Source organism: Salvelinus fontinalis, chromosome 22 (assembly GCF_029448725.1).
Source record: "Salvelinus fontinalis isolate EN_2023a chromosome 22, ASM2944872v1, whole genome shotgun sequence".
NCBI lineage: Eukaryota > Metazoa > Chordata > Actinopteri > Salmoniformes > Salmonidae > Salvelinus > Salvelinus fontinalis.
In genome coordinates, this window is record NC_074686.1 from 25,446,540 (window position 1) to 25,465,810 (window position 19,271).

Consider the following 19,271-nt stretch of genomic DNA (forward strand, 5'->3'; position numbering starts at 1 on the left):
CACACACACACACACACTTTCAGCTAGAGAAATGTCACAGCCATTTTCATCTACGTACGTAAACCGAATAAAAAGTGAATAACAATAAACTGAACCAAAACATCCAAAGTACATTTACATCAAAAGCCTTTCCCTGTGTTGCTGGCGACTGAAAGGTCTACCCCTGACCTATGATGCGTTGTCACTGACAATTCCTTCAAAACTCGTTGAGAAATGGGAGAGGTTAGCAGGTGATGAAAATACACCGGAAGATGAGATATGTTGTCAGCACAGTGCAAGTAAAGGACAAAGACAAGTAGGGGAGGGAGAGAGATGAGGAGAAAGAGAAGGAAGATAAGGAGAAAAAGAAGCCCTGAGAATAGTGTCCGTTTGATGACATCAGCCACCTACCTGTCCCCTGCACGTCACCCGTTTCCCCTGGGGACAGGTTTCATCGTCACGTCTGTGCGTTACTAAAGAGCACTGACGGCTCGGTCATTAATGCGCCAATTACTAAGCAACCAGTCATCCAGGGAACACACACACACCTGCATTGTGGAGAACCTAAGTGGAATTAATCAACTGCGACCTCAGGGCATTGTGAAGGTTGATGGCAGCCTCATCGGCTGAGAAGTCGATACCTGCAGTGCATTCAGAAAGTTTTCACACCACTTTATCCACATTTTGTTGTGTTCCAGCCTGAATTTAAAATGTATTCAATTGAGATTGTGTCACTGGTTTACACACAATACCCCATAATGTCAAAGTGGATTCATGTTTTTTTTTACATTTTAGTAATTCAAAATTTAAAGGTGAAATGTTTTGAGTCAATAAGTATTCAACCCCTTTGTTATGGCAAGCCTAAATAAACTCAGGCGTAAAAATGTGCTTAACAAGTCACATAAGTTGCATGGACTCACCGTGTGTGCAATAATAGTGTTTAACATGATTTTTGAATGACTACCTCATCTCTGTACCTCACACATACAATTATCTGTTAGGTCCCTCAGTCAAGCAGTGCATTTCTAACAGATTCAACCACAAAGACCAGGGAGGTTTTCCAATCCCTCGCAAAGAAGGGCACCTATTGGTAGGTGGGTAAAAAAAAAAAAGACATTGAATATCTGTTGGTTAAAAATATTTTCTTCCATTTCATTCTTTAAAACCCACTGAACACAACCTCTTATAATGTAATGTCCATAGTGATTGACCTTTGGGTGAAAGAATGGGACATTGAGGCCTTTACCACTTATACCTGTTATAAATCAAGTTCCTGTTTATGAATTGTAGTCTACAAGGCGCTAACATGGCAGTAAATACCACACTAATCTGTCAATCACAAGACCATTTATTTGCAATATAAAAACAAAAAGCAAAACAAACAAGATTCAATCAAAACACAAAATGTGTGTTGTAAACCTCTGATCTAGTTTGTTGACCATGTACAAGATACATTTAGATACTTGAGCTTGATACAAAACAGAGTCCCAGTCCAGATCTTCAGTGTTGTACAATGATCTTTAGTCTTTACAAAAAGGTTCTGTATGACTAGAAACATTATATACATGTTCTAGGTGCGATCTCACACAGCAGGAGGAAACAGTTAGCCAGATATCACATTATGAGAAAATGACATATTTCCAGTACAACAAAAAGATAGTTGAAAAAGGCAATAGGTTCTTGGCTGCAAGTTCTTACTATCCAATCCTCAGCTTTAGCTCATTTGTGATGATGGGCTTTTTTTTTCGTGTCCACAATATTTTGTACCCTTCCATGGAGCATTCTTGCCACATTACTCTTCCCACATCAGAAACAAAGAATTTCTCCTCCAACTACCTCTACAGCTGTCTCATTATCTCAGACTAGACGATTTCTCAATGTCAACAACCCACTTTCCCATTAATATTCCCTGAATATGAATACACCTCATCTGGCTGACTCATCGATCCTGCCCTGTGAAACCTCACTGTGGCTTTGAGTAGGGGGGTTAGGGGTCAGGGTTAAAGTTCTGGGGTCACTATGATGGGGGGTCATCTCCATGGATAGCCTTGTACTTGGTCATCTCCTCTGGAAAAACCTTGCCCAGCTCAGAGATCAGCAGGCTCTTAAACTTCTGCAACCAGAGACAGAACAGAAGGGTCAGAGTTTGAAGCTAAAGTTTATTTACTGTTATTTAGTAAGAACCATTATGGCCTTAATGGTAATTATATATGCTTATGACACGTCTTACAATCCATTATAATCCTAAGGCATTATACCAGCAGACTTTGAGTAAAGTGTAACCATTGCTACTTGTCATTAAGGAATTTCTTGAATCTATTTCTGTCTTTTAGGCTTGAATCTACTGCCACTTACCGTCATGGTGTCAATCTTGCCTTTAACCTGCTCGTTCTTGGCCAGGGCCCGTTCCAGACACTCCTTAGTGTACAGCTGGGGGTTACGACCCTGATCTATGTATCTGACAACATAAGGCAAAACTTTACATTGGTTTAGTTAGGCTGAGGGTTTGTGGCCAAGTGGAGGTCTGAGGGTGAGAAAGAGCTGGTATAAGGGTGACTTTCCTTCTATTAAGCTCACCACAGTATCGAGTAGCCATCGTTACAAATCTCATCTCGTTGACTCGACTATTGGAAGTCTTGATTTTGCGTTTGAATGGGAGCGCTGGCATTCAACACTCGCATTTGACTTGCTCTGAGAATAAATTACTACTCAGTTTCCCCTCAAGAGAGGCAATTCCTTGTTATGTCTGTGTCCCTTTTCCTACCCTGTCAGACAAAGTCTTATAGCTTATGCAGCATTTGTTTAGTATCGTATGCATGCATGCTCGCCTGATGCAAGACAGATTTACTTACAAAAAACTATCTGTTTCCTGCTCCAGTACCACCCATACAAACTATGTGATTGGTTTGAAATGGCAACGCATAACTAGTTTCCATTTCGACTCCACCGTACTCACCACCCATTTTGTTTTCTTATTAATCAGGCGAACTTTCCCAGGCTTTCAAAAGTTACACGAGAAGCCTGGGATTCCGAGGCTCACAAACTAGAGCTAGAAATGGCAGGTGTATGTACAAGTTGGTAGGTACATCTACTCACTCGAATGCCTCGAGAGGAACGTTGATCTCATGTAGCTGCTGGCGACATTTCTCAATGTCCTGCAGTCCCGTGATCATGTAGTTTCTGAAAGGCACAGAATCGAGTATAGACATTTCAACAACTAAAGTTAGCAGGCAAAATCTACAACTACCATACAACTAACTACTTCAACATTACTGATAATAAGTCAGCAATTAAATCAGGTCATTAATATATGTTAAGTAGTTTATACCATGCTGTGTGTCTATAACATTGATTGGCTGTACCAGCTTGCTAGCTCGCTATGTAGAAGCTAGTTAGCATTGACTAACCCGTTTGCCTTTTTTACACAACTGTGGTGTATTGATAACGGGGAGTTGGTAGTCACATATTTAAGTGGCTAGCTATGATGTCTATTAATACTAGAAACACCTAGCTAGCTAGCTAGCCAACTGGCAAAACTTACAGTTTTTGGTTGAGTCCTGTTTGACTGCTAGGTTGGAAGTCGCTAACGATGATTCCCATTTGTCGAATATTTTCAACAAACTTCTCGAGATGCTCCTCGAGGTTATCAAATTTCTCAGCCATGTCTCCAACAAAACGTTAACTATGTCTTCAGTTCTCATAAACATTAAATATTTGTGGAAATGTAAAAAGATAAACAAAGCCTTTTGTCAATTCATCACAATTTTAGTCGCTATCCAGACTCCCATAGCGCTACACTGCTTTTCCGAAGGGTAAGAACCAATCATTGGAGAATGTGTAGTTGCCGTAGCGACAGCCTGCCGTCTGCAGCTCCCGATTGCTGCAAAGCGTCGTGCTCTGAAATAGTCAGAGACACATTGTTGCAACTTGCTATTTGTACAAGGTCTTATGCATCACCATGCATTTTTTATACAGGTCATTTGAAAGCATGTGTTTATATATTGATGGACAGTGTTTTATAAGTGTTTTCAATTCATAAAAGCAATGCAATGAAGCAATAAAACATACAAAATATAAAATATAGTAAAATACTTTGTAGGCTACTTAGGATAACTGTTTTGATGCCACTTTGTAATATAATAACCTTACACTAGTGTCCCATTTCACCTCACACTTGTTATGAATTCATCAATAAGACTTTGTAGAAGCTTGTAGATAACGATCCGATAACAAACTTGTTTTTTTACAAATATGTGACAATAACCTTTTTACAAAACCATCTCCATGCCCTTGGAAAATTGATTTGGGGACCTTCCAGGCTCTTGGTGAAAATCTAACTAAAGGAATCTGCACATCTTTTACTTGATCCTGAAACACCTCTATTATCCCAAAATTCTGCCCCCTTTCATGAATGTAGCCTCTTTTCTATCCCCCTTTAGAGCACGTCATGTGCTTCCTTTCTTTCCTATCTTATTATTTCCCTCTAATTCCTTCCACCGTCATCCTATGCTGTTTATTTGCTATATAGCAAAAAAATCGATTCAGAGATGTTATGAACAACTAAAACAACATATTTCAATGTATTATACAATATCTAATGAAGGAAAATACATTTACATTTATTAAAGGTTCATTTTGTGCATTTTTATAACTGAAAAGGTCCCTGTCCCACTATTCAAACACCATTCAGGGGAAGTGGAACAGTGCTATAAATCTGATTTTATAAAATATAACAACTGTTTACATGACGAGTTATTATATTTTAAAACACTACCAATAACTACTCATTTTAACACCAAAAGCTAGATTGTTGAATTATAATTGATAGAATGAAAGCCTTATTTTTAAGGTTTCGCATAGCGGTTTTTCATGAGTTTCAACGTGTCACCCCATCTAGGAAGCCAGAACACATACACTACAATGATGTCACACTAACTAAAAAAAAAGGTTAATACACAGAACATATTCAGCCCCTCAGGAGGCTGAAAACATTTGTCATGGGCCCTCTGATCTTTAAAAAGGTCTACAGCTGCACCATTAACAGCATCTTGACTGGCTGTAATCTCACTTGGCATCCGACACAAGGCACTACAGAGGGTAGTGCGTACATCCCCGGGACCGAGTTCTCAGCCATCCAGGACCTCTATCCCAGGTTGTGTCAGAGGAAGGCCCTAAAAATTGTCAGACTCCAGCCACCCAAGTCATAGACTGTTCTCTCTGCTAACGCACAGGCAAGCCGTACCAATGCACCAAGTCTGGAACCAACAGGACCCTGAACAGCTTCTACGCCCAAGCCATCAGACTGATAAATAGTTAGTTAAATAGTTAAGCAATAGCTACCCAGACTATCTGCATTGACCCTTTTTGCACTAACACTTTTGACAGATCACATACGCTGCTGCTACTGTATATTATCTATCCTGTTGCCTAGGATTGTGTCAAGAACTGCAACACTGCTGGATTTTTCACACTCAACAATTTCCCTTGTGTATCAAGAATGGTCCACCACCCAAAGGAACCACCAGCCAACTTGATACAACCGTGGGAAGCATTGGAGTCAATATGGGCCAGCATCCCTGTGGAATATTTTCAACAACTTATAGAGTCCATGCCCCGACAAATTGAGGCTGTTCTGAGGGAGGGCAACTCAACACTAGGAAGGTGTTCTTAGTGTTTTGTACACATAGTGTATTCCCAACATATTACCCCAACACATGATACATTTCTGAAATCCCCAGAAGTTTCCTAATCATACAAAATTGAATTGTCATTGGGGTACAATTATGACTTTAACAATGGTGTCCCAATTTATCTAACCTGCTGTCCCAGTCTACCAAATGTAAACTGAAAAAATGGTTTAGACTCAGTTGAGGATTTCAGACATGTTAATGTATCATGTGTTGTACTAATACTGTATGTTGGATATACGTCGAAAGAGGTTAAAGAAAAAGGAAATGCAAAAAGTGTCCCAGTTTTTCCGAATTCACCCAACATACACTACCGGTCAAACGTTTTAGAACACCTACTCATTCAAGGGTTTTTCTTTATTTTGACTATTTTCTACATTGTAGAATAATAGTGAAGACATCAAAACTATGAAAAAACACGTATGGAATCATGTAGTAACCATGATGACTGCTTTGCACACTCTTGGCATTCTCTCAACCAGCTTCACCTGGAATGCTTTTCCAACAGTCTTGAAGATGTTCCCTCATATACTGAGCACTTGTTGGCTGCTTTTCCTTCACTCTGCAGTCCGACTAATCCCAAACCATCTCAATTTTTTTGAGGTTGTGGGATTGTGGAGGCCAGGTCATCTGATGCAGCACTCCATCACTCTCCTTCTTGGTAAAATAGCCTGGATGTGTGTTGGGTCATTGTCCTGTTGAAAAACAAATGATAGTCCCACTAAGCCCAAACCAGATGATATGGCATATTGCTGCAGAATGCTGTGGTAGCCATGCTGGGTAAGTGTGCCTTGAATTCTAAATAAATCACAGACAGTGTCACCAGCACCCCCACACAATAACACCTCCTCCTCCATGCTTTACTGTGGGAAATACACATGCGGAGATTATCCATCCACCAAAAATCTCAAATTTGGACCCCAGACCAAAGGACAAATATCCACCGGTCTAATGTCCATTGCTCATGTTTCTTGGCCCATGCAAGTCTCTTATTATTATTGGCGTCCTTTAGTAGTGGTTTCTTTGCAGCAATTGGACCATGAAGACCTGATTCACAATCTTCTCTGAACAGTTGATGTTGAGATGTGTCTGTTACTTGAACTCTGTGAAGCATTTATTTGGACTGCAATTTCTGAGGCTGGTAACTCTAATGAACTTATCCTCTGCAGCAGAAGTAACTCTGGGTCTTCCATTCCAATGGCGGTCTTCATGAGAGCCAGTTTCATCATAGAGCTTGATGATTTTTGCGACAGCACTTGAAGAAACTATCAAAGTTCTTGAAATTTTCCGTATTGACTGACCTTCATGTCTTGAAGTAACGGACTCTTTGCTTATTTGAGCTGTTCTTGCCATAATATGGACTTGGTCTTTTACCAAATAGGGCTATATTCTGTATACCCTCCTACCTTGTCACAACACCTGATTGGCTCAAACGCATTAAGAAGGAAAGAAAATCCACAGATTAACTTTTAAGGCACACCTGTTCATTTAAATGCATTCCAGGTGACTACCTCATGAAGCTGGCTGAGAGAATGCCAAGACTGTGCAAAGCTGTCATTAAGGCAAAGGGTGGCTATTTGAAGAATTTCATTTGTTTAACACTTTTTTGGTTACTGTTACGGCTGTCGCTCTCCTCATCCTCAGATGAGGTGAGGAGAGAAGGATCTTCAGACCAAAATGCGGTTTGCGGGAAATAAGCCATCTTTTATTTAATAACAACGATGAAGATGGCAACACGAAAACAAACACTTTAACAAACTTACAAAATAACAAAACGACGTAGAACGAAACCTGAACATAAACTCACATCACTAAACGTAAACTCACGGACAGGAACGTTACATCAAAACACACGAACAGCCAAACAGTCCCGTATGTGAAAAACATCGACAACAACGAAGACATCACAGGAGACAATCACCCACCAACAAACAGTGAGAACGCCCTACCTAAATATGACTCTTAATTAGAGGAAAACGCAAACCACCTGCCTCTAATCAAGAGCCATACCAGGTAACCCAAAACCAACATAGAAACAGATAACATAGACTGCCCACCCAAAACACATGCCCTGACCATAAACACATAAAAAAACAACATAAAACAGGTCAGGACTGTTACAGAACCCCCCCCTCAAGGTGCGAACGCCGGGCGCACCAGCACAAAGTCCAGGGGAGGGTCTGGGTGGGCAGGTGACCACGATGGTGGCTCCGGCTCTGGACGCTGTCCCCACACCACCATAGTCACTCCCCTCTTCTGTCTACCCCTTCCAATGACCACCCTAAAACTACCTTCCCCTAAATAAACGGCCAGCACCGGGACAAGGGGCAGCACCGGGACAAGGGGTAGCACCGGGACAAGGGGCAGCACCGGGACAAGGGGCAGCACCAGGATAAGGACCAGCACCGGAATAAGGGGCAGCACCGGGACAAGGGGCAGCACCGGGACAAGGGGCAGCACCGGGACAAGGGGCAGCACCGGGACAAGGGGCAGCACCGGGACAAGGGGCAACACCGGGACAAGGGGCAACACCGGGACAAGGGGCAGGTCCCGGCTGATAAACTCTGGCAGATCCTGGCTGAGGGACTCTGGCAGGTCTATGCAGGCTGACGGCTCTCGACGCTCATGGCAGGCTGACGGCTCTCGACGCTCATGGCAGGCTGACGGCTCTCGACGCTCATGACAGGCTGACGGCTCTCGACGCTCATGGCAGGCTGACGGCTCTCGACGCTCATGGCAGGCTGACGGCTCTCGACGCTCATGGCAGGCTGACGGCTCTCGACGCTCATGGCAGGCTGACGGCTCTCGACGCTCATGGCGCTCTGACGGCTCTCGACGCTCATGGCTCTCTGACGGCTCTGGCTGCTCATGGCTCTCTGACGGCTCTGGCTGCTCATGGCTCTCTGACGGCTCTGGCTGCTCATGGCTCTCTGACGGCTCTGGCTGCTCATGGCTCTCTGACGGCTCTGGCTGCTCATGGCTCTCTGACGGCTCTGGCTGCTCATGGCTCTCTGGCGGCTCTGGCTGCTCATGGCTCTCTGGCGGCTCTGGCAGATCCTGTCTGGTTGGCGGCTCTGGCAGATCCTGTCTGGTTGGCGGCTCTGGCAGATCCTGTCTGGTTGGCGGCTCTGGCAGATCCTGTCTGGTTGGCGGCTCTGGCAGATCCTGTCTGGCTGGCGGCTCTGGCAGATCCTGTCTGGCGGGCGGCTCTGGCAGATCCTGTCTGGCGGGCGGCTCTGGCAGATCCTGTCTGGCGGGCGGCTCTAGCGGCTCCTGTCTGGCTGACGGCTCTAGCGGCTCCTGTCTGGCGGATGGCTCTGTAGGCTCATGGCAGACGGGCGGCTTTGCAGGCTCATGACAGACGGGCGGCTTTGCAGGCTCATGGCAGACGGATGGCTCAGACGGCGCTGGGGAGACGGATGGCTCAGATGGCGCTGGGGAGACGGATGGCTCAGATGGCGCTGGGGAGACGGATGGCTCAGATGGCGCTGGGGAGACGGATGGCTCAGATGGCGCTGGGGAGACGGATGGCTCAGATGGCGCTGGGGAGACGGATGGCTCTGGCCGGATACGGCGCACTGTAGACCTGGTGCGTGGTGCCGGAACTGGAGGCACCGTGCTAAGGATAAGCACCTTCCTACTAGTGCGGAGAGCAGGGACAGGGCACACTGTACTCTCAAAGCCTACTCTATCCCTGATGCGAGGTACCGGCACTGGTGACGCCGGGCTGAGGACAAGCACATCAGGATTAGTAGGGGGAGAAGATACAGTTTGTACCGGGCTCTGGAGACGCACTGGTAGCTTAGTGCGTGGGGCCGGAACTGGAGGCACCGGGCTAGATACACGCACTACAGGGAGAGTGCGTGGAGGAGGAACAGGGCTCAGGATACGCACTGGTAGCCTAGTGCGTAGTGTAGACACTGTAGGTACTAGGCTGGGGCGGGGAGGTGGTGCCGGAAATACCGGACCGTGGAGGCGTACTGGCTCTCTTGAGCATTGAGCCTGCCCGACCTTACCTGGTTGAATGCTCCCGGTTGCCCGACCAGTGCGGGGAGGTGGAATAACCCGCACCGGCCTATGTAGGCGAACCGGGGAAACCATGCGTAAGGCCGGTGCCATGTATGCCGGCCCGAGGAGACGCACTGGAGACCAGACGCGTTGAGCCGGCCTCATGACACCTGGCTCAATACCCAATCTAGCCCTACCAGTGCGGGGAGGTGGAATAACCCGCACTGGGCTATGCACTCGTACAGGAGACACCGTGCGCTCTACTGCGTAACACGGCGCCTGCCCGTACTCCCGCTCTCCACGGTAAGCCTGGGAAGTGGGCGCAGGTCTCCTACCTGCCCTTGGCCCACTACCTCCTAGCCCCCCCCAAGAAATTTTTGGGAATTACTTACGGGCTTTTTTGGCTTCCGTGCCAGACGCGTTCCCTCATAGCTCCGGTTCCTCTCTCCGGTAGCCTCTGCTCTCCTCAGTGCCTCCAGCTGTTCCCATGGGAGGCGATCTCTACCAGCCAGGATCTCCTCCCATGTGTAGACACCTTTTCCATCCAATAAATCGTCCCATGTCCATTGCTCCTTCTTCTCCTGTCCCTTACTCCGTTTATTTCTCCCTTGCCGCTTGGTCTTAGCGTGGTGGGTGATTCTGTTACGATCGTGTGGAGGATTGACGGACCAAAACGCAGCTTCAGGGAAATAAGCCATCTTTTATTTAATAACAACGATGAAGATGGCAACACGAAAACAAACACTTTAACAAACTTACAAAATAACAAAACGACGTAGAACGAAACCTGAACATAAACTCACATCACTAAACGTAAACTCACGGACAGGAACGTTACATCAAAACACACAAACAGCCAAACAGTCCCGTATGTGAAAAACATCGACAACAACGAAGACATCACAGGAGACAATCACCCACCAACAAACAGTGAGAACGCCCTACCTAAATATGACTCTTAATTAGAGGAAAACGCAAACCACCTGCCTCTAATCAAGAGCCATACCAGGTAACCCAAAACCAACATAGAAACAGATAACATAGACTGCCCACCCAAAACACATGCCCTGACCATAAACACATAAAAAACAACATAAAACAGGTCAGGACTGTTACAGTTACAACATGATTCCAAATGTGTTATTTCATAGTTTTGATGTTTTCACTATTATTCTACAATGTAGAAAATTGTAAAAAATAAAGAAAAACCCTTGAATGAGCAGATGATTCCAAACTTTTGACTGGTACTATATATATTCATTGATTCTTGAAGAATATAACTTAGTGCCTAGTGAATTTAGTCACACTCCATGAGAACCCCAAAAATAAGCTTTTATATCTCCAATGTTTGAAAACATTATAAATGTAAACAAACACTGTATAACCTCATAACATGGTTAAAACAATACTTTTTATATCATGGATGGTCAGTCCTTGCATCCATAGCTCTGTCTATTAATCTGAGAGTGGTTTCATTTTTCCAGACTCATCCCTCAGCTTTTTACCAAAACAGATGCCGGGCGACCATTTTGTTATTGTTTCTTCTGTGGATTTAAACAGCTGCATATTATCAAGATATCAAAGTGTCACCAACAAAAAGGTAAACAATAGGGCTACAGCAAATGCAGCATACAGCATTAATTTGTACATGTAAATAGCACTTTTCAGTGGTGCTCAAAGCATGCCATTCCATGAGCGCAGCATACATGTTTCAACTCGAATCAATGAGCCCAATCAGTCCTCCATGACAACAAAATCATAAACAACAGAGTAGGGCTGGCTAATATATCCTTAGTTTTGGGGTTATGCTCAGGTTAAACAATTTGGCTAATCTATACGTCCATATTTCCAAGTCCTATTCTTGAAGATCAAGGGCTATAACATTTACTGGAATGACTGGAATTCTGATTGACTTTGGTTTTTAATGAAAATATAGAATTTAATCGTATTATTATATGTAGTAGAAAGTGATGGGTTAGAAGAAGCCAACATAATCAACCCATAAAGTCAAATGTAATATCCATATATGGCCAGCTATGTAAACTTTTACATTGATTTATCCTGCAGTAGATGTCATTCAAGTGGTAACATACCTTTTTGTCTTCTTCTAATGCCTCTTAAGGGGAAAGTAATCTAAAAGTAACTGAATGTAATCAGATCACGTTACTGAGTTTGGTTAATCCCAAAATTACATTACTGATTACAATTTTGGACAGATAACTAGTAACTGTAACGGTTTACATTTAGAAAGTAACCTACCCAACCCTACTGTTAGTATACCTGTTGTTCACGAAGCAATGCCAAATAACATTTTCATTGATTCACCAACAGCCCAATAACATTTATTGTGATAGGGTTGCAAAATCAACATAGAACAGTACCCTCAAACACAAATGTACCACAACACCTGATGTCCCACTAATGCTGACATCACCCTACTTTCTGACTTGACTGGAATTGAAGGGAATTGACCCCCACCCTGAGACATATAGGCCTGCAAAGGGGAGATCTATAGGGGAGTAGGAAAACCTGATGTATCGGCTGATAGGATGACATTGGCTAAAAAGCCCAGCCCACTTTCAAGCTCTTCTCTTCCGTCCACATCTATCGCTCTCACTCCAGTCCACATCATTATCCATTCCATCAAGGTAGAGCGGCCAAAGCCAACCCACGTCTGGCCGGTCGTTCCGTTCCGCTACTGCTATTTGTGTGTGAGTGAGCGCAGCGAGCTAACGAGGATTGTGTGAGTCCTCGCCAAGGATTAGTGGAGTTGGTTTGTCCTCAGTAGATACAGTGTCGCGGCAGCTGCAGTTACATCAAAGGCTTTAGCTCGCTCTTCCAGGTCACATCAACGGGAACGTTGCTGGATAATAATCGTTTGTTATCCCTCTCCACTGTAATAGCTGCTGCCAGTGCTGCTGCAGATTCGCCTTTCCGTGGCAAAGGCTACATTTTTCCGAACGGACTTATAAATGGTAAGTCGACGTGTAGGCTATATCAAAATAGAGAAGCTGGTGTTCTATGTGTTAACTATATTCGTTTCTAACATACATAATAGTGTATAGGCTTATTTCAAAGCAGCTATCTATTCGGTGCGCTTTGTAGCCTATTGGATAATAGCAGAGCTATTAAGCAGCCATTGCAACTAGGAATGCAGTCAATAGCCACAACACAGCCAGTCCACTAGGCTACTATTGAATATGATCATTTTTTATATTCAGTGGCAGATTTATTAGACTGCAAATCGATTAGACAGCAGTTCATCGGTTTATTCATGGCTTGTGTGTTTTTTCAGTCGGACCTCATCGGAATGATGCACTGAAGAAAGACTAGGCTACATGCAAGCGTCTGTCCAGAGGCTGCAGTATAGCTGAGCGATTGCAGCACACTGTTGACGATTTTTTTTACGGTTCCACAGTCTAACATCAGTGGTTGTCTGTAAAGGGAGAATCGTGAATTTCGATCGCCCTGCGCTCGGCGAAAACATAATGGCCACTCTACTGCGGAAAATTGGTCTGATTCGTCTTCACGACCGGGACACAGAGGACCCCAAGCATCACCAGGGCTCGCTAAAGGGGACCAAGGGGAACACCAAGAACACCAAGCAGCACTGTCAGACCACCAACGAGACCAACAACCTCCTCAGCACCCCCGAGATCAAAGCGAAGAAGCTGGACCAGCACAACAGCAAGGACAAACCGTCCGTAAAGGATAAGCAACAGGGCAAGGACGCCAATGAGAAACAGCAGATGGGAGGCGGAGGAGGAGGTGGGATCGGGGTTGGAAAATCAGCGACCAGTGCCTCAATACCACCACTAGCCCCTCACCGGCAGCACTGCACCCAAGTCCGGACGAGGAGACTTATGAAGGAACTCCAGGAGATCCGGCGGTTGGGAGACAACTTTATAACGGTCGAGCTGGTCGACGACAATCTATTTGACTGGAACGTCAAGCTCCACCAGGTGGACAAAGACTCCGCGCTGTGGCAGGACATGAAAGAAACAAACACCGAGTTCATTCTGCTGAATGTCTCTTTCCCCGACAATTTCCCGTTCTCTCCGCCATTCATGAGGGTGCTCACCCCCCGGTTGGAAAACGGGTACGTTCTGGACGGTGGAGCGATATGTATGGAGTTGTTAACCCCACGCGGATGGTCCAGCGCCTACACAGTGGAAGCCGTGATGAGACAATTTGCGGCAAGTCTGGTAAAAGGACAGGTAAGGATATTTGTTTTATTAATGCATTCTTATTAATAAATATGAGTGTATATTTAGTGTTGAATGTTCATACCTGACACTCATGCAACATGCATAATGTTAATTTAGTGAACCCATACTACATAAAACCTGTCAATACGAAGTAGTTGCAGCTAGGTCACCCATGATACAAGTCAGTATTTGACGTCCATCCATGATACAAGTCAGTATTCAACGTCCATCCATGTCTGAGCACTGTTACCTTCAAGTAGGTTTCTGTTTTTCTACTGCGTTGTGGACACGGATGGGCAAAAGCACCTGCCTCTGATTCCAAAGGTTGCAAGTTGGAATCCAGTAATAGAAAGTGGTTTTTGAGATTTTTGTTTTAACCCTATCCCAAACGTTAGCCCATACTTTAGGATTTCGGAGTTAATGCCTTAACTTAACCTTAAACACTTTGAAATTTGATCTTTGCAACAATTTCGAAATTTGATGCTTGAGAAACTTGGATGAACGTGTAATTCTGTCATGAGACTGTGAGAGTTAGTTGTAGCTTGCCATTGCTCATATCTGCCAAACTGAGCAGAATCAGAATGGTGTTTTACTGTGATACAAATCTCATATAGTGAGACCTATATCTCTCCCCCAGCTCTGAGAGAGAGGAAGAGAGAGGCAGGAATCCATCTCCCCATCTTAGACGTGATTAATCTTTAGCTGTGACACTACAGCCGCCATTTCGCTGCTGTGCTCTGAATGTTCTTTACTCTGTGTGAGATGTGTATTCCTCCTATCTCCTCATTGGAATGCATCATCTTTTATCACCTCCAGAAATCTTTACCATTAAGGGGGGAAAAAATGTCACTTCAGATAATCTAATTATTGGCCAGATATAGAATACATGTGTATGGGGGTTTCATTTCCTCCAGCCTACAGGAATGATTTGAAATCATATATGTAAAAATGTAATAAAAAATGTAATTTAACTACTGCAGGTAGCCTATAAAGTCATTGGAACCACATTGACCAAGCATCATTCCAGTGAGTCAGTAGCTTGTCTCTCCTCTACCTGTCCTGTCCTCTTTGACAGAGACAGACTGAGCAGAACTTATGTAAATCAGACACTGCTACATTCTCACCCCCTCTGTCATCAAATATGATAATTTCCTTATAATTGATCATGTTTGTTGACCTGATCCTATTCAATCAGTACGCTGATGCATGACATACACCACAAGTAGAGCATTTCATGCATTAGAATGGTATTGCTTGTCATTCCTTGAATCTAGCTGCTTTGACTGACGGTTCGGGTTTGCCCGTCACATCTGACGTCATTGTTATGATAGCGTTATGACAGGAGGAATTTATGTAAGCATGTCACCAGATTTCCCTCCAGTGACCTAAGAGTGGTAGTTTTTCCCTTTTCTCTTTGATGATGTAACGGAATTTCAGTTGAATTCCAGTTGACATTGGGTCATGCAGGTGTTATTATAGGTCTATTAAATGTATGAATTATTAGAGAGGAAGAAAAATATGCTTAGTCTAATGGACAATGTAAAGCAAAGGTATGTGTGGTGGTTCTGTTTTCAATATTATGCATTGATATCGTGCATATCACTTCAAATAATTCAGGTACATTGACACATAAGATGTGGTCACAATTGTAAATGCATGGGCAATGTAAGGAAAAACACCCAAAAGGATCCATAGCAAAGACATCAATAATATAGATTGGTGATGTACACATCATCTCAAGTAATTCATTTACACTTAATACATTTATAATATATTATGAGCCAATTAGGTCCTAATGATGCATTGTGAGCAGATGCAGCTGTGAACGTAGTGGTTCTCATCTCTATCCCACTGGTTGAGGCCTTAAGGCTAGCGAGACCCAAATAACATGACTGCCCCTGGAAATGGTCTCCGGGGGAACTTGCCATAGTTATTTAGCTTTAAGAGGTCATCTTTACTTTCAAAATTGCACACATGCACACATGCACACACACACACGCACACGCACACGCACACACACACACACGCACACGCACACGCACACGCACACACACACACACACACACACACACACACACACACACACACACACACACACACACACACACACACACACACACATTCAGTATTCAGAGTACACCATTTTCTTTTTTCTTTTTTTCAGTATCAGTCAAAACAGAACATCACATGGTTCTAGAAATGACTCACGACAGCGAAGACCTTTTGTCATCATCTGGATTAGTCGGTTGTTTTTTCCATCTTATCTCTAATTACACTCTGATGGGGAGATAGTAAGAGAGAGAGAGAGGGAGCAGCTCTGCAGTCAGTGTACACTAATTACTTCCCAGTGCCTTCCTCCTCCAGTTTGCTAATGAAAACAATATTGATTAATTATGCAAGTGTGTGCGTGTGCATCTCTGTATGTGTGTTTCCTGATTTCCCATGTGATTGGTTTGCCACATCCTGAATGTGAAACTAACACAAAGGGATTCCTCCTCTAGTGCCACTAGTACTGCTACTCTGTGGTTCCCTGTGGTGGTTCTGCTTGAGATAAAAATGATCACCTCCAATAACAACCATCTCCTGAATGGGACGATGATGTAATTACCGAGTAGAAAGACAATAGATTCCTATGGTTTCCCCATGGCTATGTACTAGACCCCAGGGTAGCAGAAGAAGACTTTAGGTTTTTAGATTGAAGACCAATTCAGAAGGTGCTGGTTCTTTAATTTGACAATACCAGAGTTCATATCTTAGAGTGAATATTCTATAAGTGGTACTCAAGCTGTAGAACATGTGAGCTGCACTGCTCCAATTCAAGCACTGAATGGTTTTTAGAAGTGGTTTGACCATGGGTGATTATCAGCATTATCAAATCAAATAAATGTTAATTTGTCTGCGCCGAATACGACAGGTGTAGACCTTACAGTGAAATGCTTACTTACAAGCCCTTAACCAAAAATGCAGTTTTAAGAAAAGACCCCCCAAAAAGTAAGAGGTAAGAATAACAAATAATTAAAGAGCAGCAGTAAATAACAATAGCGATGCCAAATACAGGGGGTACCGGTACAGAGTCAATGTGTGGGGCACCGGTGTCGAGGTAATTGAGGTAATATGTACATGTAGGTAGAGTTATTAAAGTGGCTATGCATAGATAATAACAGAGAGTAGCAGCAGCATGGGGGGGGGGGGGGCAATACAAATAGTCTGGGTAGCCATTTGACTAAGTGTTCAGGAGTCTTATGGCTTGGGGGTAGAAACGGTTTAGAAGCCTCTTGGACCTAGACTTGGTGCCCCAGTACCACTTGCCGTGCAGTAGCAGAGAGAACAGTCTATGACTAGGGTGGCTGGAGTCTTTGACAATTTTTATGGCCCTCCTGGTATAGAGGTCCTGGATGGCAGGAAGCTTGGCCCCGGTGATGTACTGGGCAGTACGCACGCACTACCCTCTGTAGTAGAGGTCGATCGATCATGATTTTTCAACGCCGATACCGATTATTGGAGGACCAAAAAAAGCTGATACCTATTAATCGGCCGATTTTTATATATATACATATATTTGAAATAATGACAATTAAAACAATACTGAATTAACACTTTTATTTTAACTTAATATAATACATAAATAAAATAAATTTAGTCTCAAGTAAATAATGAAACACGTTCAATTTGGTTTAAATAATGCAAAAACACAGTGTTGGAGAAGAAAGTGAAAGTGCAATATGTACTATGTAAAAAATCTAACGTTTAAGTTCCTTGCTCAGAACATGAGAACATATGAAAGCCGGTGCTTCAATATTCCCAGTTAAGAAGTTTTAGGTTGTTGATATTATAGGAATTATAGGACTATTTCTCTCTATACCATTTGTATTTCATATACCTTTGACTATTGGATGTTTTTATAGGTACTATAGTATTGCCAGCCTAATCTCGGGAGTTGATAGGCTTGAAGTCATAAACAGCGCTGTGTTGTTTATGAGCATGCACTTAGTTGTACTTGCATTTAAAAGCAGTTGGAGGCCTCTGAAGGAGTGTTGTATGGCATTGAAGCTCGTTTGGAGGTTTGTTAGCACAGTGTCCAAAGAACGGCCAGATGTATGCAGAATGATGTCGTCTGCTTAGAGGTGGATCAGAGAATCACCAGCAGCAAGAGCGACATCATTGCTATATACAGATCTGTTGGCGCGGTATGCAAATTGGAGTGGGTCTAGGGTTTCTGGGATAATGATGTTGATGTGAGCCATGACCAGCCTTTCAAAGCATTTCATGGCTACAGATGTGAGTGCTACGGGTCGGTAGTCATTTAGGCAGGTTACCTTAGTGTTCTAGGGCACAGGGACTATGGTGGTCTTCTTGAAACATGTTGGTATTACAGATTCAGACGGAGAGGTTGAAAATGTCAGTGAAGACACTTGCCAGTTGGTCAGCGCATGCTTGGAACACACGTTATCACACGTTATCACACGTTATCACACGTTATCACAGCTATTTAGGTCAGTGGTCATGACGGCCATGAACATAACCACGTCCAGAGAGGACCTTTGTTGAATTAAGACCAAATTCACTCTCAAATGTTTTGCTTTTCTGCACTTCATTTTTTACCAGGAAGAGATTATTAAAAGTCTAGAAACCATTTACCCTTTATATTCAGTACCAGTCAAAAGTTTGGACACACCCACTCATTCCAGGGTTTTTCTTTATTTTTAATATTTTCTACATTGTAGAATAATAGTCAAGACATCCTAACTATGAAATTACACATACGGAATCATGTAGTAACCAAAAAAGTGTTAAACAATTCAAAATATATTTTAGATTTTAGATTCTTCAAAGTAGCCACCTTGCCTTGATGAGAGCTTTGCACACTCTTGGCATTCTCTAAACCAGCTTCATGAGGTAGTCACCTGGAATGCATTTAAATGAACAGGTGTGCCTTGTTAAAAGTTAATTTGTGGAATTTCTTTCCTTCTTAATGCATTTGAGCCAATCAGTTGTGTTGTGACAAGGTAGGGGGGTATACAGAAGATAGCCTTATTTGGTAAAATACCAAATCCATATTATGGCAAGAACGGCTCAAATAAGCAAAGAGAAACAACAGTCCATCATTACTCTAAGACGTGAAGGTCAGTCAATTTCAAGTGCAGTCGCAACAACCATCAAGCGCTATGATGAAACTGGCTCTCATGAGGACCGCCACAGGAAAGGGAGACCCAGAGTTACCTCTGCTGCAGAGGATAAATTAATTAGAGTTAACTGCACTTCAAATTGCAGCGCAAATAAATGCTTCACAGAGTTCAAGTAACAGGCACATCTCAACATCAACTGCTCAGAAGAGACTGCGTGAATCAGGCCTTCATGGTCGATTTGTTGCAAAGAAACCACGACTAAA

The 19,271-nt window shown here is 43.5% G+C and overlaps 2 protein-coding genes across 3 annotated transcripts in view; one reads left to right on the forward strand and one right to left on the reverse strand.

Annotated features, from left to right (window-relative positions):
• Nucleotides 1-1,309: 1,309 nt before the first annotated feature.
• LOC129820100 (mediator of RNA polymerase II transcription subunit 10) lies at nucleotides 1,310-3,808 on the reverse strand. Its single transcript, XM_055876954.1, has 4 exons — nucleotides 3,521-3,808; nucleotides 3,076-3,159; nucleotides 2,335-2,437; nucleotides 1,310-2,092 (listed from the first exon to the last, which is right to left on the reverse strand). Exons 1-4 carry the CDS (start codon nucleotides 3,640-3,642, stop codon nucleotides 1,997-1,999), a joined length of 405 nt encoding a protein of 134 aa, XP_055732929.1. The 5' UTR covers nucleotides 3,643-3,808; the 3' UTR covers nucleotides 1,310-1,996.
• Nucleotides 3,809-12,226: 8,418 nt separating this feature from the next.
• Nucleotides 12,227-19,271, forward strand: part of LOC129820101 (ubiquitin-conjugating enzyme E2Q-like protein 1) — a 17,604-nt gene continuing 10,559 nt past the window's right edge. Inside the window, exons 1-2 of one of the 2 annotated variants that reach the window (XM_055876956.1) lie at nucleotides 12,227-12,649; nucleotides 12,970-13,891. In XM_055876956.1, coding sequence (XP_055732931.1) covers nucleotides 13,163-13,891 — 729 coding nt within the window. In that variant the 5' untranslated portion in view covers nucleotides 12,227-12,649; nucleotides 12,970-13,162. The remainder of the gene's footprint in view (nucleotides 12,650-12,969; nucleotides 13,892-19,271) is intronic. The other variant, XM_055876957.1, reaches the window with a different exon arrangement.